General features: G+C 45.7%; 2 protein-coding genes and 1 long non-coding RNA gene across 7 annotated transcripts in view; 1 reads left to right on the forward strand and 2 right to left on the reverse strand.

Moving 5' to 3' along the window:
* LOC309397824 (pre-mRNA 3'-end-processing factor FIP1-like) overlaps positions 1-19,560 on the forward strand; it is a 40,571-nt gene extending 21,011 nt beyond the window's left edge. Inside the window, exons 10-16 of one of the 2 annotated variants that reach the window (XR_014176317.1) lie at positions 2,406-2,571; positions 4,173-4,230; positions 6,592-6,647; positions 11,648-11,816; positions 13,537-13,695; positions 16,438-19,147; positions 19,197-19,560. Coding sequence is in view for 1 of the 2 variants with exons in the window: in XM_081964189.1 (XP_081820315.1) it covers positions 2,406-2,571; positions 4,173-4,230; positions 6,592-6,647; positions 11,648-11,816; positions 13,537-13,695; positions 16,438-16,570 (741 nt within the window). In the remaining variant the exon portion in view is untranslated. Of the gene's footprint in view, positions 1-2,405; positions 2,572-4,172; positions 4,231-6,591; positions 6,648-11,647; positions 11,817-13,536; positions 13,696-16,437 lie in introns of both variants that reach the window. The other variant, XM_081964189.1, reaches the window with a different exon arrangement.
* LOC309397826 overlaps positions 19,221-24,960 on the reverse strand; it is a 270,063-nt gene continuing 264,323 nt past the window's right edge. Inside the window, exon 2 of the long non-coding RNA XR_014176318.1 lies at positions 19,221-19,907. This is a non-coding gene — a long non-coding RNA (uncharacterized lncRNA). The remainder of the gene's footprint in view (positions 19,908-24,960) is intronic.
* LOC309397823 (ligand of Numb protein X 2-like) overlaps positions 19,221-24,960 on the reverse strand; it is an 83,857-nt gene continuing 78,117 nt past the window's right edge. For all 4 annotated transcript variants that reach the window (XM_081964187.1, XM_081964185.1, XM_081964186.1 and 1 more), the window contains exons 9-10: positions 23,131-23,289; positions 19,221-21,848 (exon numbers count right to left, since the gene is read on the reverse strand). In XM_081964187.1, the coding sequence (XP_081820313.1) occupies positions 21,713-21,848; positions 23,131-23,289 (295 nt within the window). In that variant the 3' untranslated portion in view covers positions 19,221-21,712. The remainder of the gene's footprint in view (positions 21,849-23,130; positions 23,290-24,960) is intronic.

Here is a 24,960-nt window from a genome sequence, read left to right on the forward strand (position 1 = left end):
ATCTCCAAGGTCCCTTCAAACTCTGTTATTCTGTTACTCTATATCTTTGTACGCAAGGTTAGATTTTCCTCCTCTTTATTCCATTTTAAAATGTTTCTCTTCTTTCAAACTACAGTATGTCGAACATCATCTGAAGATCTCTCTCAACATAGTACATCCCAAAATCATATTTTCTGTAACTCTACCGGCATCTTTCTTTTTGGTTTCCTCAAATTATAAATGATCTAACCATTGCTATAACCGGTTCTTTCTTTTAAATGCTGTTTTCAAATTGAGAGGGGATTGCTTCCTTCCCTCTCTCCACATTCTAGGTTTATAAATCTCCTGTAAATAAAATCTCATACAGCACTATTTTTGCAGTAACCATGCTTGAAAAAGTATGTGAGTAATCTATAATTTCTAGTATTTCTTTCCTGAATTGATTGGACATATCCAAAATATGTGACGTCAGTTAGGAGATGATGCAGAACTTCACCAACACATATCCCAAAAGAAAAATACCCCGTCTTCAAAGCAAGGCCACTGGGTCCGAACTGCACCCACCTGGATATTATTAATGGAACCTGGTGCGATTGAAGGTAAATACATCCATCCCAGGATAATGTTGCAGAATCCAATCTTAGTTCAGTTATTAAGACCAATGTTTATTCTTCCAAGCTTTGGGGCTCATGATTGTTAAATGATTTAATAGTCAGCCATCAACTCCCTAATTAACAACTAAAAACTACCCCAACCAGGAACCACATAAATAGAACATAGAACAACAGAGTGGGAGGGAAGGGACCTTGGAGGTCTTGTAGTCCAACTCCCTGCACAAACAGGAAGCCCATGACCATTCCAGATAAACGGCTCTCCAGCCTCTTCTTAAAAACTGCCATTGTCGGAGCATTCACAACTTCTGGAGGCAAGGAGTTCCACTGGTTGATTGTTCTCACTATCAGGAAGTTCCTCCTTAGTTCTAGGTTGCTTCTCTCCTTGGTTAGCTTCCATCCATTGCTTCTTTCCTGCCCTCTGGTGCTCTGGAGAATAGTTTGATCCCCTCCTGAGACCTTTAGTGATGTGAAAGGTCTCGTCGTTCTTATTTCAGTCCTGGAATATTTCTGCCTCTTGAGATGTTCAGGTAAAAAGAGGCAAATATTTGTAGCTCAGGGTTGAAATGAAGGATCCTGGCTGCTCTCTGAGCTTGGCTGTTTCCTTGCAGGGGCTTCGTGACCCAAACTAAGTAATATCATCAGTGAAGAGGCAGTCTTCATCTGGTGGTAGACCTTGTGTCAGGATTCCAAATAGCATCCAAAAGTAAATCGGAGTCAAAGGCAAAAGATTCCTCAAAGTTCCAATTTATTAAGAGAGCCATATTGGCACATCTGGAAAAACCCAAATCTGAAGTTTTTCCACCCAGTTGAAAATTCAAGATCTTGCCCCCACACCCACAAGTCCATCCCATGGTCCAATCCGCCACTGCCACGCTAGCAGCTTCCACCCATCCAGTTCCGGCCAGGTGTAGACACAAAAGATGACCTTGGCTTCCTAGAAAGAATTTTGTTATGGCTACATATCACCCAACTCAGTATAATCCCCCCTCCCATTTCCCCACAATAGAAAATGCATAATAGAATAATATAAAGTGTGGCAGGCCTAAAGTCCCAAAAGGAAAAGAAGGCTTGCAGGCCTGACATCTCAACTTATAACAGTTTGTTTAGTGACGGTTCGAAGTTACAACAGCACTGAAAAAAATTACTTATGACCATTTTTCACACCTAGGACCCTTACCTCATCCCCATGGTCATGTGATTAAAATTTGGGTGCTTGGCAATTGACTCATACTTACAGCGGTTGCAGTGTCCCGTGGTCATATGATCCCCTTTTGCAACCTTCTGACAAGCAAAGTCAACGGACAAGACAGATTCATTTAACAACCGTGTTACTAACTTATCAACTGCAGTGATTCACTTAACAATTGTGGCAAAGAAGGTTGTAAAATGGAGCAAAACTCAACAAATGTTTCGCTTAGCAACAGAAATTTTGGGCTGAATTGTGGTCATAGGTCAAGGGCTACCTGGCTTCAAAAACTTTCACTCTGCAGCAATGAAATCTGAACTCTGAAATGAATTAGGCAAATGAATGAAGGGATAGGTACCTACACGGGAGCTCTGGAACCTTGGAAGTCTCGTTCAGGCCCACCGGCACGAGGCCTTCCAAGTCTCCTTCGGGGTTGATTTCGTTTGGCTGGGGTTTTTTTTTTTTAAGTCAAGCTGAATTCAACACGCAGGGCCTCCTCCTTTCATCCTTCTGCATTCCCATGATGTTGCAGCCTGATGCATTTCCTGCTTGGGGACTTGCTTTGACTAGGTTTCTTTTTTTCTGAAGTCCTAACCTGCTTATTCCTCTGTGCTCTCTTCTGAAAGGTGCTTGGAGACCATGGGAGCAAAACCCAGCCTGCTCAGCCCCCTCAGCAACAGCCATTTGTGCCCCCGGCAGGCCCACCTCCGGGATTAAGTGGGCCTCCGCCCCACTTTCTCCATCCTCCTCCGCCACCAGTTGCCTCTGTCCCACCGCCTCTCCATCCTCCAGGTAGGTGTCCTGCTAGTGCAGATACTAAAGTCGGAACAAGGACACAAAACAATCTTGGTCTTGAAGTTCTGATGAGTTGAGCCAGAAGTCTCTTCTAGCAGACACTGGCGGAGAATGGCCTTGGGGTCACACTGGAGATGCTCTTGCTTTTAAATTGCATGAGGAGGAGCAGAAGGAGGATTCGTTCCTTAGCAGAACTCCGTTTCTGCAGAGGAGATTGGAAAGAGGCCAGTCCAGAACAGGCAACAGGCAGCCTTGCCAATGGATTGCTTAGATTGGGATTAAAAGAGGAACTCTTCTTCAACTCAAACTCAACTCCTGGGTCTCCATGGACTGTCATTCACCAAGAAGTGGTTTGATGTGGTCTCCTCCCATTCCTTATTGCTTCTACTTCCCTGGCTAGCTCACATCCCTAATATCACCTCGTGCTCCCCCACCCAAGGACTAAAGTCAGGTGAGATTATCTAAAGAAATAAGGAACATCGTAAGGCACATCCACGTGTAAGCATCAGAATGACTTCTTCAGAATGTCCCCATTTTGATTTAGATTCACACATGTATATCTTTGTGATCTTTATCCTAGTTAATTTTAAACTGGGTTTAAATGTGGCATGCAGTTCTTCTGTACCCATGTAGGATAACTATCATTAGTTTCTTGGAAATAAAGGCTCTTTCCTAGAAAAGCCTGGGAGAGCAATTTGCCCCAGTCTGAGCTACTTGGGATCTGGGGATTGCTGGATCAGCCATGCTGGGAGTCTTTGGACTGGAGCCCCTGAGTGAACGAGCCTTTCCTGCTTTTTTAGGCAGGACCTTTTGCCCTCGTTCCCTCGTTTGGGACAGCCCAAGCCTTCTAGAATCTGCACAGGGAGTCCTTGACTTCAACAGTTCATTTAGTGACTGTTTGAAGTTACAATGGCATTGAAAAAGTGAGCGTTTTTCAGACTTACGACTGTTGTAGCGTCCCCATGGTCATGTGATCAAAATTCAGATGCTTGTAAACTGACTTGTATTTATGACGGTTGCAATATCCCGGAGGTCACATGATCACCTTTTGCAACCTCCTCACAAGCAAAGGCAACGGGAGAGTCAAATTCCCTTAACAACCACATTACTGACTTAACAACTGCAGTGATTCACTTGGCAACTGTGGCAAGAAAGGTCGTAAAATAGAGCAAAACTCACTTCACAAATATCTCACTTAGCAACAGAAATTTTGGGGTCAATTTATGGTCATAAGTCAAGGATTCCCTGCTAATTCTTCTCTGAAGCCACCAGAATGAAGTTGTTCTTCAGATGTTCCCGACCTTCCCCGATTAGAAATCTTTCTGATTTATTCTGCACGGATCAATCAGTCCCCCCAAGGAAGGCACCAACCCCTGGACAGACAGATCCACGTGTCCTGCTTAGGCCAGGTTTATCCCACGTGTGGCTCCCAGTTGAGAGAACTGGAGGGAGGTGCAATGTGGGGAGCCTCTGTGTGAAGGGATTCAGTTGCTGGAAGAAGATAGAAGGGAAAAGATGGTCCCTAAAGAGAAAGGGTGGGTCACCCAGTGGCCATCCTGTCTTCTCATGACTGTCGCTGGTGTCCTTCTTATTCACAGGGCTGTTTCCTCCTCCTCTGGCTCCTCCACCCGCTCTCTTGATTCCAGCCCTGGATGGGTAAGTGAGAAGGAGATGGGCCCTCGCTCAGCTTGTGAATCTGGATAGAGGTAGTCCTCAACTTACAACAGTTCACTTAGTGACCCTTCAAAGTTACAATGGCACTGAACAAACGTGACCCATGACCATTTTTCACACTTACGACTGTTGCAGCCTCCCCAGGGTCACGTGATCAAAATTCAGACGCTTGGCAACTGGCTCCTATTTATGACGGTCGCTGTGTTCTGGGCCACGTGATCCCCTTTTGTGACAACCAAAGTCAATGGGGAAGCCAGAGTCACTTAACAACTTAACAACTGTGGCAAGAAATGTTGTAAAATGAGGCAAAACTCATTTAAATTTCTCGCTTAACAAAATAAATTTTGGGCTCAATTGTGGTTGTAAGTCGAGGATTGCCTGTATTACTAAAACTCTCGCATCTGTCATCTTTAACTGGGTGAACCTGCAAAGTAGGACAAAACGGTTTCCACCAAGGTCCTTCGGATGGGCTCCCTGTCAGAAGGCCCCAACACCCAGGACTCCTGAGGAATTGAAATTTGGCAATTTTTATAAAACACTTTATGACACAAAAATGATCATAAAGCAGTTTCTGGCTTAATACAAAATGCCGTAAAGCATTTCCTCTCTTCTACTACCCATGTTTGACTCTGCTGTTCAGTCTGACCTCAGCTACTTTCAAGGCAGAGGCATCTACAAGCATCTCCTTGGATTTTTAAGAACTTTTCCAGATCTTTTAGGAACTCTGCCATGATTGAAAGCATGGAGGAATCTGGTCAGAAAATCTCTCTGAAACCATGACCCAGCACCACGAGTTGTCTAGTTCACTCTTGCCATCAGTGTGCGAAATCAGGCATTTTATAGACTCCTTAGGAAATCTATAAGGTGCCCAAAATGCCACATTTCCTTGGTATTTCAGTCTATAGCATATTAAAATAACACTGACATTTCATACTTCGCCTGAAAGCATCATGCTGGCTGGGGAATTCTGGGATTTGAAGTCCACATGTCTTAAAAGTTGCCAAGGTTGAGAAATACTGATGTGGTTGTAGATGTTGCACAATCATTGAACTGATTCTTGGCATCCACCCCTGATAAGCAGTGAATGCAAGAGCTTCCGGAGATGAAGAGCCATGCCATTCGGAATCAATGCAATAAATGAGTGGCAAAATGGCTCTATAGGGAAATCCCAGGAGCCAAACATCCCTGGGTTAATCTGTCCACTGGGACCAGCATGTGGGTGAGAAGGACTGAGCAATTCAAATAAAGATAGTCCCTAACTTATGATCACAACTGAGCTTAGGGGGCTTCATAAGGAAATTCCAGGCCCTTGTGAGGAAACGTCCCAAGGGAGATGGCCCTTTTGCCTTCAGAGAAAACGTCCAACGGTTCCAGTGGCTGAAGAGCAACCACCGGAGCGAAGGGAAGGGCCATTGGGCTCTGCTTGAAAGCTTCACACGGGCAACTTGGTTGTGAAGACCAGGATTTCTCCTCTGGCTTTATCTGCCCAGGTTTCTCTTTGTTCTTCAGTGCACATAGTCCTCGACTTACAATTCATTTAGTGATCAACTGCACTGAAGAAAAGTGACTTATGACCAGTTTTTACATCTACAACTGTTGCAGCATCCCCATAATTACATGTTCAAAATTCAGGTGCTTGTCAAGTGGTGTGTATTTATGGCGGTTGGATTGTCCTGGGGTCACGTGATCCTCTTTGGCAACTTCCTGACAAGGAAAGTCAAAAGGGGGAAGCCATATTTATGTATCAACCATGCTACTAACTTAACAATTGCAGTGATTCACTTAACAACCGTGGCAAGAAAGGTCATAAAATGGAGCACAATTCACTTAACAACTGGCTTGCTTAGCAATTGAGGACTGTCTTTATTTGAATTGCTCAGTCCTTCTCACCAACGTGCTGGTCCCAGTGGATAGATTAACCAAGAGATGTTTGCTTAGGCAGTGGATAAAGAATACAGGGAACAATCATAGCAATCGTACTTATATACCACTTCATAGAGCTTTATAGCCCTCTCTAAGCGGTTTACAGAGTCAGCCTCTTGCCCCCAACAACCTGGGTCCCCATCAGAAGGATGGAAGGCTGAGTCCACCTTGAACCAGTAGGAATCGAACTGCGGAACTGCTGGCAGCAGTCAGTCAGCGGAAGTCCCCTGCAGTACCCTGCATTCTAACCACTACGCCACCACGGCTACTATAAGAAAGGAGTGTGTTGTTTACAGAGCTAATCCAGTGAGGAAGTGGGATTATCCTTTCCCTTCGTGATTTTATTTTTCAGCCTGAATTAATGGTGGGAATTAGATGTTGCTAACCCTTCCTGTGTGTTGTCTCCCTCTCTCCCCAAAGCCAGCCTGCCAGCTACAGCAACCGGCAACCACCTCCCTTCGGCTACAACTCCACAGGTGAGCCCTTTCGAGCCCTTGCAGCCGATAGGCGGAGTGGATTGTTGTTTTGCACAACCCACGATGGGTCACAAGGATGGGCCAGTTCAGCTCTTGGGGGTCAGCTCTGGACTCTTCTGTGATTGTCCTGCCTTGGCCGATGTCGGCCGCCCTCTCCTCCAAAGTAGAACGTCCTGCAAGGCTGCCGAATGTGGGCCTCTTGGTCCTCTTTCTTTCTTCCCTCAGGGCTTCTCTTCGACACAATTGTTAACCTGGAGTTTTGTAATGATATTTTCTATGCTCTCACACGTCAATGAATTCATTTGCAAGGATTTTCGCCTTTCCAGATATGCCTTATTCTTGTGACCTGAAAAAGACCCCAAATCCCATCCCAAATTGTGTCCCAATGGATCAGCATTTACTTTTCACGAGCCCCCTGCGTTATTGTTAGGCACCTGTTTTCACTAACCTTCGTCAGGAATGTGTGGAAATACACACACTCTTCATTCAGGCTAAAGCCATGGTTTCTTTTCCAGCAGAAAAAGAGAAACGTCTGTGCAAAACAATTGCAAGTTATACATAGTTCTGTGCATTTCTATATGATTACTTTTCTGAATTGAGGAGTCACCTGTATGGGAAGAGTTACCACAAGGACTCCAGACTATGTCAAATAATATAGGACACTTCAATGATACTGATGTACACATAGAGATAACCGTATCACCTCCTGTAAGTCTAATTTTCCAAAGAGGTATCTTGACATCACGCTGAGAGCTTCTTGGCCTTCATCCTGAAGGACTTACTGGGGATCAGTGATATGGTGACCGCCTTGACATTAGGAAGTATTTATTACAGTGTTCAGTGAGCGCCATATAGTTTAGCTGAACTCTTGTCAAGGACAGAAGGACAAAAGCTCCAGGAAAGAAAGTTCTTAACATTTGCCATAGCGGGAACTATCATTAAACAGGATTTGTGGCAAAAGGAGACACTGAGACATATTTTACCCTCAAGTGATACTCGGAACTGACAAACTCTCTCTTTGGAGGCCAGGGGGAAGTGAGTAAATGCTTTAACCACCACTGCAATGGCAAAATGTCCTGCAGGACAAGAGGACTTTTGACATCAAGATAGGGAGCTTCTATAGGGGCGTAATAGTTCTCCCTCTTTGGCCTAAGGAAGCCATTACTCATGATAGTTGCAACAGTCTGGGACAGGTTGGAGCTACTTATCCTAGCAGCTTTCCAAATATTTGAATGCTTGGGGTTGTAAACATCTCCTTCATTTAAAACTAGTGTCAGGCCTGTGGGAAGATAGAAGTAGAAGATGCACATTCTTCCATTCCTCTTTTGTTCTGCCCAGTTCTGAAGGAATTTGATTAATGGATGGCCTATTTGCTTGAAAACAACTTCCAAACCTCCTTTTAACTGCAACTGACCCCACTCAATCACTGTGCCTGGTTCTCAGCACCATAATTTAAGAAGGATTTGGTTGAGATGGAACAGCTGCAGAGAAGGACTTGAAGACATCAAGGGATTGAAGTCCCCTGAGAAGAGACTGAAGGGCCTGGTCATGTTAATAGAAAACTTGCTTGAGTAGATGCTTGAATTTAAATTTCTGCCTGACTAGGAAAGCCCTCTCTGCTTTCAACTCCCAATTTGCTTAATGAGGGAGGACATACAGGAGCCAGAGGGACAAGAAAGCTTCTTCATTTGTGATTAAGGTTTAAAGGGAACTCAGTCTTTGGGCCTCCAGTGCAGGGATCTCCACCCTTGGCAACTTTAAGACTTGTGGACTATTCCTCAGCCATGCCAGCGTCTGAAGTGGGCAAGAAGAGTCTCCCCCCCTCTTGATGCTTTACAGAAGGCATTTCAAAATAACAGAGTTGGAGGTCTTCTAGTCCAACTCCCTTCTTCTTCAGGGGTGGTGGGTGTTGCCCTTCTGTTATGCTTGATGTGAACCAGGTAGTAGCGGAGTGAGATTAGTCTCAGAGCGTTCTGGGCTTAAAGTTGATCGAAAGAGGTTTATTGATTAGTTTAGAAAGCATTTATAGCCACCTGTCCCGTACTTGAAAATCCTAGGCAGCTCACAACATTCCATGAAATCAGAATAAATATAGCAATAGCACTTAAGACTTATATACCGCTTAATGGTGCTTTACAGCCCTCCCTAAGCGGTTTACAGGATCAGCCTGTTGCCCCCAACAATCTGGGTCCTCATTTTACTGACCTTGGAAGGGTGGAAGGCTGAGTCAACCTGGAGCCTGGCGAGACTCAAAGTGCCAAATGGCAGTCAGCAGAAGTAACCTGGAGGAATGCACTCTGACCACTGCGCCACCGTGGCTCATATATAACCCACAAAATCCCCCAATACCATTCTGTATCCTATCACAGCATTCCAGCCTCCCACCAATTCTAGACCTTTGATTCTCCAGATTCATTTCCCTCCTAGCCCGATGCCTGTGCAAAGAGCCAGGTTTTCACGTCCCTCCCGAAGGGTAAGAAGAGTTTGCCACCCTAAGAGCTCAGCCATAGTTTCCTGTCTTTATAATGAACATCTATAAGCAAACCACGTGAAGAGGTTGAGAACTAGACCTCATCCACACAGCACCGAAGTTCCTCTTGACACCCTGAAGCTTATTTTCATTAGCCTTTGATTCAAATCCCCAGAGGCTGCACCAACAGGTGTGTTGGGTAGGACTAGAGGTAGCCGTCGACTTACACCGATTCATTCAGGGACCGTTCAGTTACAGTGGCACTGAAAAAAGCAAAAGACGAGCATTTTCCACATGGCTTTCATCATCCCCAGAGTCACGTGATCAAAATTTGGCTGCTTGGCAACTGGGTCTTATTTGCAGCGTCCAGGATCTCACCTCCTGGATCTCTTTGCAACCTTCTGACAAGCCAAGTCAATGGGGAAGCCAGAATCACTTGGCAACTGCAATGGTTCATTTAACAACTCTGGCAAGGAAGGCTGTGAAATGAAGCAAAACTCACTTAACTTGCTCTGCAGCAGAAATCTGGGGCTCAGTTGTGGTCATATATCGTGACTCTTAGGAGCGTGGATACGGTGATCACTTCAGCCGTACGGATGGCTGCCTCCCGACCTGACCGAGAGGGTCGGGCGCTTTAAAGGAAGCGGTGAGCCCCATGAAACCACACTGGGTTATTTTTAACCTCCTTTCTTGAGAAAACAGAATCTGGAATCTATCCTGTTTTCCAACTGGGAAATCCTGTCTGATCTTCCTTCACTTTAGATGGGCTTCTTTCTCCAGAAGAGAGGATCAGTGGGGGTTTTCTCCAGCTGGGGCTATCCTTGGAGACTGCCTGATGCTCCAGCGGTGCAGGCTCTTGCCGCTGATAAAACACCTGATCTATCACCCTCTTGTCCTGGCCTCAGGTGCTGTGGAGAACAGGTGGAGCCCCTCTCCTTTGTGGCAGCCCCTCATATATTGGAAGGCTGCTATCACGTCGCCCCAAGTCCTTCCCTTTGTTAGACTTTACTTCATTGTTCACCTACAGACAGAATTTTGCCAGACTAAATCAACTATCTGCATAAATATGAATACAAGTAGTCCTTGGCTTACAACCACAACTGAGCCCAAAATTTACACTGCTAAGTGAAACATTTGTTAAGTGAATTTTGCCCCATTTTACGACTGTTCTTGCCAGAGTTATTGAGTCTTTGACTGTCAGAAAGTTGCAAAAAGTGATCATAGGAACCTGGAACACTATACTGCAACCTTCATAAATATGAGTTCGTTTCTAAACATCCCAATTTTGATCATGTGACCATGGGGATGTGGCAATGATAGTGTGAAAAATGGTCATGTCACATTTTTCACTGTCATTATAACTTTGAACAGTCACTAAATGAACTACTTATATACTTCCATGAATCAAGAGGCCATCTTGATCCTCTTCCTGCCTCATATATTGGAAGGCTGCTATCATGTCGCCCCAAGTCCTTCCCTTTGTTAGTCTTTACTTCATTGTTCACCTACAGACAAAATTTTGCCAGACTAAAGCAACTATCTGCATAAATATGGATATATTCCATGAATCAAGAGGCCATCTTGATCCTCTTCCTCCCTACCAGACATTCCAAGTGACACTGTCCCTTTGTCCCCGGGGGAGGGGGGGTCCCTCCTGGGACTCCAGACTACACTCCACTACATCAGGAGTGGGGAGGGAGGTCATTCGCTGAAATCAAGTGGATTTCTGATTTAGGTTAGCCATCCATGAGGTGAACATCTTAATTTTCTGGAGGAGCAAAGCAATCTGAGACCTGCCTGTACACTGCTGGATAAAAATGGAAGGAGGATACATTCAACATATTGGTCAGGAATCAGTTCACCATTGCTCATATTCATATTCAGCAGCTCCTCATTGGCTATATTCATCTTCCTGTCCCCGTATTTTCTGGAAAGGTGCTTTCTAAAATAAGGAGCAAGATTAGCCCTTCTCTGTGTTAGCAACTTGGCAAAAACTTGGTAACTTTAAGACTTGTGGACTTCAACTCCCAGAATTCCCCAGCCAGTCAATCCTACTTCCGCAAGCCGTAAAGTTGCCACATTTGGAGACACACACACACACACACACACACACAATAGTGGGATTCATTTTTTTTTACTAGCGGTTCTGTGGGCGTGGCTTGGTGGGTGTGGCAGGGGAAGGATACTGCGAAGTCCCCATTTCCTCCCAATCAGCTGGGACTCGGGAGGCAGAGAATAGATGGGGGCGGGGCCAGTCAGAGGCGGTATTTACCAGTTCTCTGAACTACTCAAAATTTCCGCTATCGGTTCTCCAGAACTTGTCAGAACCTGCTGAATCCAACTTCTGACACACGAACTATATGAACAGAACCACTTCCCTGATTGAGTTTGAGCTGAATATACTTGCAGCGTTTAGTAGACTGATCAAATTTCCCTTCCCTAACAAAGCTGACGTTATTTCTACTTTCCTGGCAGATGACATAGTTCCTGTCCTCTCCAGCTGACGCAAAGCTCTGCGGTTTCTCTCTAGATTCAGGTTTCATCACCTACCCACCCATTTCGACGTCCCACACTCCCTGGGTGACCACAGTGGACAAGGCCTCCAGTGCTTCGGACAGCAGCCACTGGGAATACGCAGGCTCAAGGAGAGAGAGGGAGCGAGAGCGCGACCGGACACCCACCACAAGTGAATACAGCAAGTGAGTGTGCTTCTGCCACAATATTACGCATGGTACAGCTACATAACTCAAATTTGAAACGGATGCTGGAATCACAACGTAATCACTACAATAAACATACAAGCGATCCTTGACGTAGGACCACAATTGAGCCCAAAGTTTATGTTGTTAAGCAAGATAGTTGGTAAGTGAGGCTTGTCTCATTTTATGACCTTTCTTGCCAGGATTGTTAGCATGTTGTTAAGTGAATCTGACTTCCCCCTTGACTTTGCTTGTGAGAAGGTTGCATAAGGTAATCACATGACTTTGGGATGCTGCAACCGTCATAAATATGGACCCGTTGCCAAGTGGCTGACTTCCAATCACACGGCCATGGAGATGCTGCAATGGTCATAAGTGTGAAAAACAGTCATAAGTCCTTTTTTCAAAGCTGTTGTAACTTTGAATGGTCACTAAATGAATGGTTGTAAGGTGAGGACTACCTGTACCCATTGTTTTCTTTCTGTCCTATCTTTTTTTCCTGGTCAGCAATCAGCAGGTGCAGGATCTGGGCTTGTATTTCAGAGTCACATGTCACAAGACCAAGGGGGAACTAATGGAGAAAGAGCTGGGAAGGGAGATTACCTCCTAGCTGTTAAGAGATAAACTTAGCAAAATTGCACATGCATAAGTCAGCTTTTCTTGGCAGCCAAGTCAAGTTATTTTGACACCTTAGTGTTAAACCCACAAAGTATCACAAATGGAAATTCTAAGAAGAAACCACAGCGACAAGAAATGAATAGCCAGGTTGAGACTTCCTGAGGCCATAATGATAGGCTTTCAGTTGGGTTTCAGCTTTTAAACGCATGTATTTGGGTTTAAAAGTAGAAATGGAAGAGGAAGCTTTTGAGAGACAAACTGCTCACACATCCCCTTCCTTAAGACCTCCCAGATGGTTTGCCAGGATTAGCATTTTAAAAATGGGGACACCTGTTATTTGATTCTCAAGTTCAGAGTGTGAAATTCCTGTCTCTCCCAGTCAGTTCCTGCACTGTATAGACATGTCATAGATTGCTGTGTTCCTTCAAAAAATTAAGATTGTTCACCCCATGTATGGCCACCCTAAATCCGAAATCAGCTGGAAGACTGAGTCACCTCCCCACTCCTGTTCTGATATGGTGGAATATAGCTTGGAGCCCCCCCCCCCCCCCCCCACCGGGCAAAGGGGCAGTGGAGCTTGGAACGTCTGGTAGGCACGAAGAGGATCAAGATGGCCTTGGTTCATGGAGTATATCCATATTTATGCAGATAGTCTGGCTTTAGTCTGGCAAGATTTTGTCTGCAGGCAAACAGCGAAGTAAAGTCTAACAAAGGGAAGGACTAGGGATGACATGATAGCAGTCTTCCAGTATTTGGGGGGCTACCACAAAGACGAGGGGGTCAATCTGCTCTCCAAAGCACCTGAGGGCAGGACAAGAATCAATGGATGGAAACTAATCAAGGAAAGAAGCTTGACACTGGGAACAATTAATCGGTGGAATGACTTGCCTCCAGAAGTTGTGGGTGCTCCATCACTGGAGATTATTAAGAAGAGATTGAGCAGCTATTTGTCTGGAATGGTAGAGGGTGTCCTGCTTGAGCAGGGGTTGGGCTAGAAGACCTCGAAGTTCCCTTCCAACTCTGTTGTTCTGTTACTCAGAAGTAGCAACCTGTTGCTCTTATTTTTTGAGCCTGACACCCATACTTCATTCTTCTCTCCTAGTGACGATGACAGGTACCGCTATTATAGCCGGGAACGCAGTTACGATTTTGAGCGTGACTACCGCAGGAGTAGAGATCGCAGTCGTGAGCGAGAAGATCGTCACCGGGAAAGGAGGCACAGAGAGAAAGAAGAGAGCAGCAAACACAAATCATCACGGCGGTAAGTCATTGCCTGCTTCTCTTTTTGGTCCAGGCCAAATGCTTTTACACTTAGTGATAATCCAGAGGGTCCTTCATTTATGAGCACAACTGAGCCCAAAATTTCCGTTAAGTGAGACATTCGTTAAGTGGACTTTGCCCCATTTTATGACTTTTCTTGCCACAGTTGTTAAATGAATACAAGGAGGAATTTTCTGACAGAGCAATGAACCAATGGAACAGAAGTTGCCTCTGGAACCTGTGGGAGCTTCATCACTGGAAGCTTCCAAGACGAGACTGGACTGCCATCCGTCAGAGATGGTGTAGTAGGGTCTCCTGCTTGGGTGGGGGGTGGGTGGGGGTTGGACTAGATGACCTCCAAGGTCCCTTCCAACTCTGTTCATCTGTATCTATCTGCATGAATCACTGCAGTTGATACGTTAGCAACCCGATTGTTGAGTGAACCCGGATTCCCCACTGACTTTGCTTAGGAGAAGGTCGCAAAAAGGGATCACGTGACCCCGGGACTCTGCAATCGTCATAAATATGAACCAGTTGCCAAGCATCTGAGTTTTGAATCACATGATCATGGGGATATTGCAAAGGTCATAACTCTGAGAAACGGTGACAACTCAGTTTTTTCAGTGCCTTCGTAACTTTGAACAGTCACTAAATGAACTGTTGTAAGTCGAGGACCACTTGTAGTAGCACTGAACAGTATTCCAAACTAAGTTTGAGTTAGTGAAAACAAATCTCTCCCTTGCCTGCTCTAGTTACAAGCTTCTGGTCAGTTAAAAAGTCTTCCCCCTATTGTGCTATCTTTCCGTTAGACTTGGTCTGGAGTCTCCACCAGAGGGAACCTCTTGGCCAGCACTGCCGTGCGGTGCAGCCAAAGGGGGCAGAGGGAGGACAGGAGGAAGAGCATCGCCAAGGCAACACTTAGATAAGAGAGTCTTGAGCCCTGGTCAAAAAAGTCACTTAGAGACTGTCTGCTTCATCTAAAGGGAAGGAGGAGGAGGGAGTTACTAGAACTTTACAATGAAGGTAGCCCTGATCTACAGGTAGTCCTTGACTTATGGCCCGTCATTGAGAGACCAGGTGGACCTACCTGGGGGTCACCTCTGACCCAGATTCAAACTTCCGATCGTCGGGGCTCCAGGTCGCACTCACACCTGTTTGCAGTGTCTCAAGATGACACGACAAGGTTTTAGGAATGTCACTCACTTCCGATTATTGGCAAAAGTGCCATAGCAAGCCCTTGGTTCGCTTAACGACCACCTATTAAAATTCGCTTAATGACAGAGTGATTTGCTTAAATTTTATGCAAAAAAAAGGTAAAATCACATGACCAACCCATTTTATGACAATCTTAACTTGCAACCATGATAGTCAGGCTCCCTTATGGTCCTCACTCAAGGACTTCCTCTCTATCCTTTTAATTCCTTAGGCTGGTCTGCCTTGTAGGGCTGACAGTAGCTCCCAGTTGAAATGTAGGACATAGAATCATAGGGCTGGAAGGGACCCCAGAGGTCTTCTAGTCCAACCCCCTGCTCAAGGCAGGAAATCTTATACCATCCCAGTTGTTCTTTGGGCATCTCCAATGTCCAATGGTGGACACCCCCCTCCCCCCCCCAGGAGGCAGGATATCCTATTGAAAATGTGCTGGTCCTCAGGTTTTTTCAGCCTCCTTTGGAACGGCCGGGATTGATCGTAGTCAAGTATCCTCTTCCACCTCATGTGAATACCGGAAGGAGGCAGGCACGAGGGGTGAGGCTTATCCAGTTGGGGACACAAAATGTTTTTAAGTAACGGCATCTATTTATTAGCACCTTCCGTTCTTTTCATAGGCTGTAATATTTCTCTTGCCTATCACACCGTTGAGCTACTGATTTCCAGTAAGGCCTGGAATCTCTTGAAGAAGCGTTGTCTTCCTAGGTTAGGGCATAAAGAGCTCAACGTCAACAACCCTCCTCAATGAAGGCAAATCTACATACCGTATTTTTCGCAGTATAAGACGCACCAAGGTTTTGAAGAGGCAAATTTAAAAAAAAACGTTTTTGCATTCTGCAAACCTTCCAAAAATGGTGGGTTTTTTTCAAAAAAAGGGCATGAATAGCCCTTAGGAGGCTTGTAGAGTGCTCCTGCCCCCCCCCCGAGCAAAAAAAATGGCCCATTTTTTGCAAAAACGGGCCTGTTTTTTGCCCCCCCCCAAAAGGGCATACATAGCCTTTAGGGAGCTTGTAGAGTGCTCCTGGGGATTGGGGGGGGGGGGGAATTGAGCAAAACACAGCCCATTTTTTGCTCATTTCTGCCCTCTCCAGCCCCCCAGAGTTCTCTGAAAGCCCCCATAAGGCTCTGCACGGCCGTTTTGGTGAAGGGGGCAGGGTTTCGGGAGGCAAAAAATGCTGTATTCAGTGTATAAGACGCATCCAGATTTTCAGCCTCTTTTTTGAGGGAAAAAGGTTTGTCTTATACTCCAAAAAATACGGTATCCCAGGATAATGTTTCAGGATCCAATCTGGGTCGGTCACCAGGAGCAGAGCTTTAGTCTTCCGAGCTTTCGGACTCGTGCTGGAGTCCATCCTCAGGGAAAGTCTCTCTCTTGGTGAGAACCTTCAGGTGAGAGAGAAGTTCCTGGAGGACGGGCTCCCGCACGAAAGCTCAGAAGACTCAAGGTCTGGCCCAGAACGGATCCTTTAGCAACAACTCCGTTGCGTCTGTTCATTAGAGCTTACGCTGTGCTTCCTTCCTGGTCCTCGATCAGCAAGCAGCATGAGAGTGAAGAAGGGGAGAGCCACCGTCGACACAAGCACAAAAAGAACAAGCGCAACAAAGAGGAGAAGGAGGCAAGTGGAGATGGACTTGCAGAAGGAAATGAACAGGACGCCAAGGAGTAACGAACCTGGACTCTGCCAGCCAAGGGTGGTGGCCCCTCTCCAGCCAATGCTTCCGTTTGGGGTGATCATCTTCATGGGAGAATGCCTGAGACGACAGAGGTGCCCAAACATGGACAGCCCAACTGCAGGACTTTGAGGACCCAATTTGCCCCCCCCCCCCCCCCGGCCTTGAGGGGTTCTCCATGCAGACCAGCTCCCTCGTGTCAGATGCTATGGCTTCTGATGGGAGTCCCACTTCAGCAGGAATGAATGCTGGGACAAATGTTGGGAAATGATTACGGTTTCCTTTTCTAAAAAGAAGCAGGACAGCCACCACGTGGGACTTCTTTTGGTACAAGAAGAAACAAGCGTTAGGTCATCCTCCAAGCCAGGCAATCTGGTTCCTATAAGCTCGTCCCGTTTCTCCTTTGCCCCTTAATTGTAGCTTTGAACTCTGGACCTCATTCAAGGAAAGCTTGGTGGGAAACCACAATTCAGCCCCTGGAAGAGTTCTGCCCCATGGAAGGTCCATTCCTCCCATGGCCTCTGGAGTCTTCCGGGTCAGAGTTGTCCTAGGACCAGGTCGAGTGGGCTTTGTGGTGAATTTCAACAGGGCCACTTTCTCAAAGTCGGCCTTAAGTAGTTTGACACAAGCTACTTACTTATCAAGAGCCTCTTTTTTACCTAAACCAAGTTAAAAATTGGCAATTTATCTCAGAGTCACTTTTCACAACTTTTAAAACACTAAATGTAGAGACATAGGATGGAAAAGAATAGACCAGATTCTCCTAAGGCCATTGCTCTTTTGCGCACATCCATCCTTGCGTTACCTTCCACCCATGGGAAACGTTTAAAAACACTTCCAAAAAGCCATTTCAAATTTATACTTTTTTTGTATTGTAGTTATGCGAGTTTGAGTGTTTATATGAAACTAACAACCTTGGACACATGAGCCAGTATACCCATTGTATTTTGATTTGTATGCTATGATGGTGTAGTGAATGGATCAATAACAGAAAATACGCAGGAAAGGAAACTTTTTTTTTGGGGGGGGGGAACGGGATTAGTTTCTGTGTGGTCATGGCATCTAGGACTGGGTGAAAGCAGCACTTAATACTAAATTTTACACTGCAAATTGAATTCATAGAAGCTTTCTTGCTGTTTTGTTTGTCATATGGATGTGGTGTGTTTTTAAGTCTCTGATGATACAGACTAACAGTCTCTTCAGACAAAATATGACCCACAAGTGCATATTTCACTTTCTAGACCAGTGTTTTTCAACCATGGCAACTTGAAGATCAATCAGAATAGAATAGAATAGAGCTGGAAGGGACCTTTGAGGTCTTCTAGTCCAGCCCCCTGCTCAAGCAGGAGACCAGACACATTTTGAGACAAGTGACTGTCCGGTCTCTTCCTAAAAGCCTCCAGTGATGGAGCTCCACAACTTCTGAAGGGAAGACATTCCACTGGTTAATTCTATCAGGATATTTTGCCTTGGTTCTAAGTTGCTTCTCTCCTTGATTAGCTTCCATCCATTGTTTCTTCTCCTGCCTTCAGGTGCTTTGGAGAATAGTTTGACCCCCTCTTCTCTGTGGCAACCTCTCCAATACTGGGATACTGCTATCACGTGAGGGCCAATTCTGGAAGTTGGTCCTCCCATCTTCCAGGTTGAGGAACATGGCTCTGGAGCAGGGTCCCTAATGCCCAGTCTGTGCAAACAAGCGAAGCCCAATCCATGCAGGCAGCGGGTAAAACCAGCCCCCCTCTGATCCGTAGGAAACCCAGTCTCCACAGAACCGGTCTCTGGTGCCCAAAAGGTTGAGGACAGCTGCTGTAGCGTACAGTTTACTGGGACTTCAAATCCCAGAATTCTTTGCAGCGGCCAGGCTGGTTGGGGAATTCTGGGAGTTGAAATCTGCACATTTTTAAAGTTGCTTAGATTGATAAACGCTGGTCTAGACATGCTGTGCAATCATGGAAATGATACTGCAGAATAGCCAGAACAGATTATAGGCTCACCCTACAAGGTTAGTTGCTTTTAAAAGAGCATTTTGTTTAAAAAAAAAACCCTTCAGCAACGACTTTGTTTCAAAGATGACTATTTATCAAGTGTCTGGTTCTCAGTGTTTTTACCGTTATGGCTGATAAAAGCTGCCATAATATTTTAATAGGAATGTTGTTAAGAGCCCAATCTATCTTTGTCCATTCAAATGTTTTATAAAATTAAAACTCCACATCTCGTCGCCTTCAAACAGAAAGGTTGGCCTAACTCTGCCTTCTCCTTCCAAACTAAATGGCTTTTTAAACAAGCATTTAGGACAGGGGTGTCAAACTCTGTGCACTGTACTGGCTCCGCCCCCGCCCTGCTTAGCAAAGGGGGGGGGAGTCCTGATACGTCATGTGACGCCACCGTGACGACGAGAATTTGACATCCCTGATTTAGGAGGACAAACCATGATGCTTAACATTCATGGAATATTTCAGATGCTGAGTGCTAGGAAGGGATATGATCTTCCAAACACCACAAGGAAGGTAAGAATATCTTTCAAGCTTGCAGGAACCCAGTCTTCCTTGCATAATAAAAAGATAAGAGTACCAGTGATCACAAGGAAAAATGAAAGGAATCTGTGGAAATTGATCTGGTCAGAACAGAAAACCCAAACTTCTTCAGTAACTTCAGAATAATAATTTATAAATGTATCAGGGTATTGACAAAGGTCTCTACAAGTTTCAACAAATTCTTTGGTGCAAAATAATACAGTAGCTACTAGATTTCCTGCTGATTGTTGAAGGCACATTAAAATCAGCCAATACAATGAAATGAAAACACACGTCCCCTTCATTTGAGAAAAAAAAAAAGGTTTGACATCCTTTTTATAGCCATTGCAAGAGTCACACATTACAGAGGTCACACGGGACTCAAAGCCGAAGACAGAAGTCAATATTCTTATCAGTCAATTAGGCAGACCAATATCCTTTCAAAGCACATCTGAAGGCAGACATCAGAAATATACTTCGACAAATACATGTTTAAGTGAATCAACGTCCTTAAGTGGAGCACTAGTGCCTACTTGTCAGATTCAAATGAGGCAACAGAGTCCAAGCATGAATCAGATTTAAACATAAATCATAAGTCCTTTTTTGTTCATTTGCTATTCCACACAGCCTCTGTGAATGCCAAGTCCTGTGTTAAGTTGAAAGAAGGCTCCAACTGAAAGGCTCACCGGAGCCTCCAGGAAGCAAAGGGCCTGGGGGCGGCGGCAGCCCCTTGCAAGTTGTTTCCTGAGATGTGTCTGCCTCCCACCCACTCATCGGGTGAGCAAGTGAGAGAAGCGCATCGTACACCAGGGGCTCCAACCTTGGCAGCTTCAACTTCCAGAATTCCTCAGCTATCCGTGTGGCTGGGGAACTCTGGAGATGAAGTCCACAAGGGGCCCAGGTTGGAGAGTCCCGTGGCAGAAGGTTGCCATGTTCCAGCAACCTGAAATTTCTGTGCAAATCGAGGTCTGAGAAATCCCTTTTAATTGGAGGTAGCAGGCCCTATTCATTTCCTAATTACGACAAACTAATAAATTCTCTAACTTATTCCACAACCGCACAATATTTGCAAAGGGGCTAGTGGAATCCCTTTGTAAATTGTGAAACTTTGCAGAAAACGGACAACAGAAAGCAGGTTTTCAACCCGATGAAATAAATGTAGTGTATCCTATGCTTATAAAATAATTATTAAGGGTATTTAAGGAGGGGAAAGATTACTTTGACAAAAAGAAAATTTCTATCTTCAAGTGTCAGCATAGGCACCCATACACACATAGGCAAAGGCCTCCCTTAGGCACAGCTTTTGCTACCTTTCTGTAGGGCGGGCTGCTTATTCCTTTTTTCCATTTGCTGTGCAACTGGTCACAGGACAAAAGGACGCACTTGTTAAGCAATCTTGTTAAGCAATCACAATCACAAGGATGCTCAATTACTTAAGGGAGATGACCCATCTAAAAACAAACAAACAGTGCAGGGATCAGATCAAAGGAAAACAAGGCAGGGAGGTGGCTTTGGATGGCTTTTCTCCCCCTGAGTGGATAAGGATGCTACGCTGAACACCTGTTCGTCTCCTTTTTTCCCCAGTAAACCGCAGATAAAGTCAGCTGAAGGTCTGCAAATGTTACGTGTGCAGAGGGAAAATGCCCTTGAAGGGACGGGGGGGGGGGGGGGGGGGGGTCGATGGCTTTAGTTCCTCCTCAGTATTTTCTTTGGCCGACTTAAGGAGCTGCTGAGATAAGAAGCTAACTCAACCAGGATTGTGGTCCTAATGAGATTGCCGGGATGGGAATGAGCTGGAAGAAAATCCTTCAAGGCCCTGTGGGAGAGATTGGGCAGCTGGCCCTGTTTGAACCCCCACACCCCACACCCCTGTCTGAAGAGACACAGGCAAAGCCTCTATGTGGTGCCTATCAAATGGCCGAAGTCTGCCTTTCAGCAGTGAAATGCTCTTCCGGAACTCATGGGAAATAAGTGGCAGGAGAGAAAGCCAGAAAGGGGGCTCAGTTGAGTAGGAACATCCTCCTGTTGGGCTTCCAAATCTCCTGGAAAGCAACTCCTGAAGTCAAACATGGCTGTGAAGTGTTACATAACTCTTGAGACTGGCGCAAGGCTGAACCATCAGATGGAGCAAGAGGAATAAATACACCTCTACAAGGGCTGAGCATTCAAGGCACCAGTAAGTACAGTGAGACCAAACTAAATGATTCACCCATTGCAACCATTAGTCAGCATCTTGAAGGTTGCTACTTCAGTTCACTAAGAGCCGAGATTATGGTATTAAAGGCCATCAATCAGCTGAGTTTCAGCCGGCTATCCTTTAGTTTGGCAGGTTTAAGAGAGGAATTCAGGAGAAGCTCAGAGTTTCTCTGTTCAACAAAAGATAACCACAGCCCGAGATGCCTCCAGCTGCTCCCAGCTGCTTATCAGAATACAGTTTTTAGCTTACCGAGAGGATGGATCTAAAATCAAACTCAACAAGCTACCTTTGCCTTTCCTGTAGAAAAACCTGCCCCTTGGAGGAAGCCTGTCTGAGACCTGCTCAGCCACCGCTTGGTTGCTGCCCTCCAATGAAAGGCGGGTCCCCCAAAGGCATTTTGAGCGAAGGCTCCTATTCCAGTTGGGCCCTTAGACGTGGCTGCCGGGCCAGGAGACCACCGTGAGAGTCACTTTATTTCGCTGCTCCTTCAGCATCGGAATGAGCTCACTGTTGCTCATCCCAAGAGCAGACACTCCGTTGACGGCCACAATTTCATCCCCGCACCTGGTGAGGGAAAAGGAAAGAGGCCGTTACAACCAGGTCCTCAAGGCCCCCTTCATTGGGACTCCAACAGCCACAAAAACGTCAGTTAAATCCCCTGCAACACTTTTACACAAACACAAATCACTTTACTTGTACATTTTTCTTTCTTTCTACCATTTTTACTATCTTGCACTTTTTTCTATTTCTTTCTTTTGTTTAAAAATAATAATAATAATGTTTTTAAATACCATCTGACAAAAGAAACAAATAACAAACATCCAGTCCAAAAGATTTTCAAGCCAATTCATGCAGTAACTCCCCATTGCAAATGAGTTTACAGTGGTAGCTTGGTACTCAACTGCTTCAAACTCATTGAATTTGAAGCAAAAGTTTTCTCCCACTGCTCATTGTTTGGTTGGTCCTCAACGCACAAGCTAGAACTTTTCAGGGTCTCCTGCCTTGTGACTCACTACCTTATTCCTTACGGGGAAAATCCATTTTTGAAAGTCATTGTGCCTCCTGGAATCAATTAACGATGGGTACTGAGGTATCACTTATACCACAGGTGTGAAACACACTTATAAAGATGGCATTGGGTGATTCTCTTGATCGCAGCCTTGCTTCTTACATGCTGCATACCAAGTCAGGAAAGAAAAGCGGGGAAACTAAGACTTCCTTCCCAGACATTGAGCCATGGTGCACAGTGGTTAGAGTACAGCATTGCAGGCTACTTCTGCCAGTCCCATCCTGACCAGCTCAAGGTTGACTCAGCCTCTCATTCTCCCGAGGTGGGTCAAATGAGGACCCCGATTGTTGGGGGCAAGAGGCTGACTCTGCAAACTGCTTAGAGAGGGCTGGAAAAGCACTATATGAAGCGGGATATAAGTCTAAGTGCTCCTGCTATTTGCTGCTATTTGCTGCTGAGGCCATGAAAAGCCGGCTGAATTGCCCATTCAACCCTCGCCTTCAAGCCCCTTAGGGGCAAGTTGCAGTTTTTGCATGCTCTGGGGAAATCTTAAAGCAATATTGACCTTTTCCCCATAAGTCAATCTTGACGTCTGACGCTGCCTAGATTAGCCCTGCAGTTTTCTGGACAACATTTTTTAGCATGCCGTGCCCCCCCCCTTTCCTAGGGGTGAGAGAGAGGGAAGGTCCAGGGTCATCCAGCTGGTTTCATGCCTAAGGCAAGGCTGGAATTCAGAGTCTCTCGGTTTCCAGCCTGGGCCCTTTAACTGCTATGCCCGGCAGTGAACCAAAGCGGAAAAGTGGAAAACCAAAACCGTAGGAGCAAGAATGGACGCACTTCAGCCGCCGGTCCCAGAAGGCAGGAGTCTCAGGCACAATGGTTTTAATGAAGAACGGCTGGTTTCCTTTGCTTTCTTCGAATCCGCCCACTATGCTGAATCCCCAGCTCTCCGAGTTGCTTTTGCGCAAGACGATATCTTGACAGCAGTGGAGCTGGCTGAAAGGAAAAGAAGACGAGCCCATTGGAGTCATCGCTTACCTTTGTGTAGGGAGAGGCGTCACAGCAGGAGTGAGTAACTATGGCAACTTTATGACCTGTGGACTTGAACTTCCTGCAATGCAGAGCTGAGAATAGCACCGGGTGGCAAAACTTTAAAACAGGAAGTCCTGCAGGTATCACAGGTAACATTCACTCCAGTGTCCAGGATTATTAGAAGGGATGTCAAACTGGGCTTCTGTAGTTTATATTCCGGTTTCCCTGAGTTTATCAGCTTCAGTCATCCACACACAAACATCCACCCCACCATAAAGAAGATCCAGCAGGGTCAACTTCATTCATTCTATTACATCTTTCTTTACTTGCTCACGCAATCATGCCAAGGTCCATCTCTTCCCTCCGAAGCAACGTCCGTCCTTTTGACTTCCCATCTTTCATTGTTTCACATAAGGCAAACTTGGAAGATGCTTAAGGAGGGTTTGAAGGAGGGCCAGCCAAGCCACCTTAAAGGAGCCCAGGCAGAATCTTCCCCAGTCCCACTGCAGTCCTGGATGTCCTCCGAACCTGGTTGAAGAGCACCAAGGACTTCAACCCTGAGCTGCAGGTCTTCTCTTCTATGGGAATCTACTGCCATGCCCTCATTTGTGTGTGTGTGTGTGTATGTGTGTGTGGGGGAAGACTCCTTTCCTGCCTGGATCACCAAAAAAAACGTATTCTTTGAAAAGCCACAGGAGAAAATCAATCACCCGGCTGTAATAATCAGCACACTCACTTATCAGGTTCATGGAAGGCAGCCAGAACTTGGACTAAAAGGAAAAAGGGAGGAAGGGTGTTTTGTGTGGATTCAAGGAAGGGGGTGCTGGGCTTAAGCACAACAGTGGGGAAAGCCCTTTAGCACTGGAGGTCTGCGTTTTCAATCAGGTTCAGAACTGGGAGAGAGCTCTAAGTCACAGCATTTCGATTCAAGGGGTAAAAAGGTGTCTGTTTAGGCAAGAAAAACCAAGTGCAGATCTACTTGTCCTAGTGGACTATGACTTAAGAATGAGCGGCCGTGTGCTGCAGCTGCTAAAAAAGCCAACCCAATCCTAGGCTACATCAAGAGATATAACAGCAGGATCGCTAGAAATTACACTACTGCTCAAATATTGCCTTGATGAGACCACACTTGGAATACTGCGTCCAGTTCTAATCAGCATAATACAAAAAAGACCTTGGGTGAAGAGAAGAACAACAGAGATAATTAGGGGACTGGAGACTGAAACATATGAAGAACGGTTGCAGGAACTGGGACTGTCTAGTCTGATGAAGAGAAAGATTAGGGTGACATATTTAACAGGCTGTCACAAAAAAAGGGGTGTCAAACTCAAGGCCCACGGGATGGATCCAGCCTGCGGGGGCCAGCGGAGAAAACAGTGAAGGAGTGGCCCACGGTGCCTCTGCCAGAGAAAATGGAGCTGGAGCAGGCCTCGTGCGGTCCTCCCAAGCTCTGTTTCCTCTGGCACAGGCCACCACAGCCCCCCCCCCAACACAAGTGACTTTGAGCTCCCCCCACCCCCAAGGTCAATGAAATCGAGTTTGACACTCCTGATCTAGCCTGACAAAGAGAAGGGCTAGGTCTTATGTGAGAGCAGTCTTCAAATATTTGGGGGGCTATCACAGAGAATAAGGGGT

This window comes from Natrix helvetica (assembly GCF_964273705.1).
Source record: "Natrix helvetica genome assembly, chromosome: 11".
In the NCBI taxonomy this organism is placed as follows: domain Eukaryota; kingdom Metazoa; phylum Chordata; class Lepidosauria; order Squamata; family Natricidae; genus Natrix; species Natrix helvetica.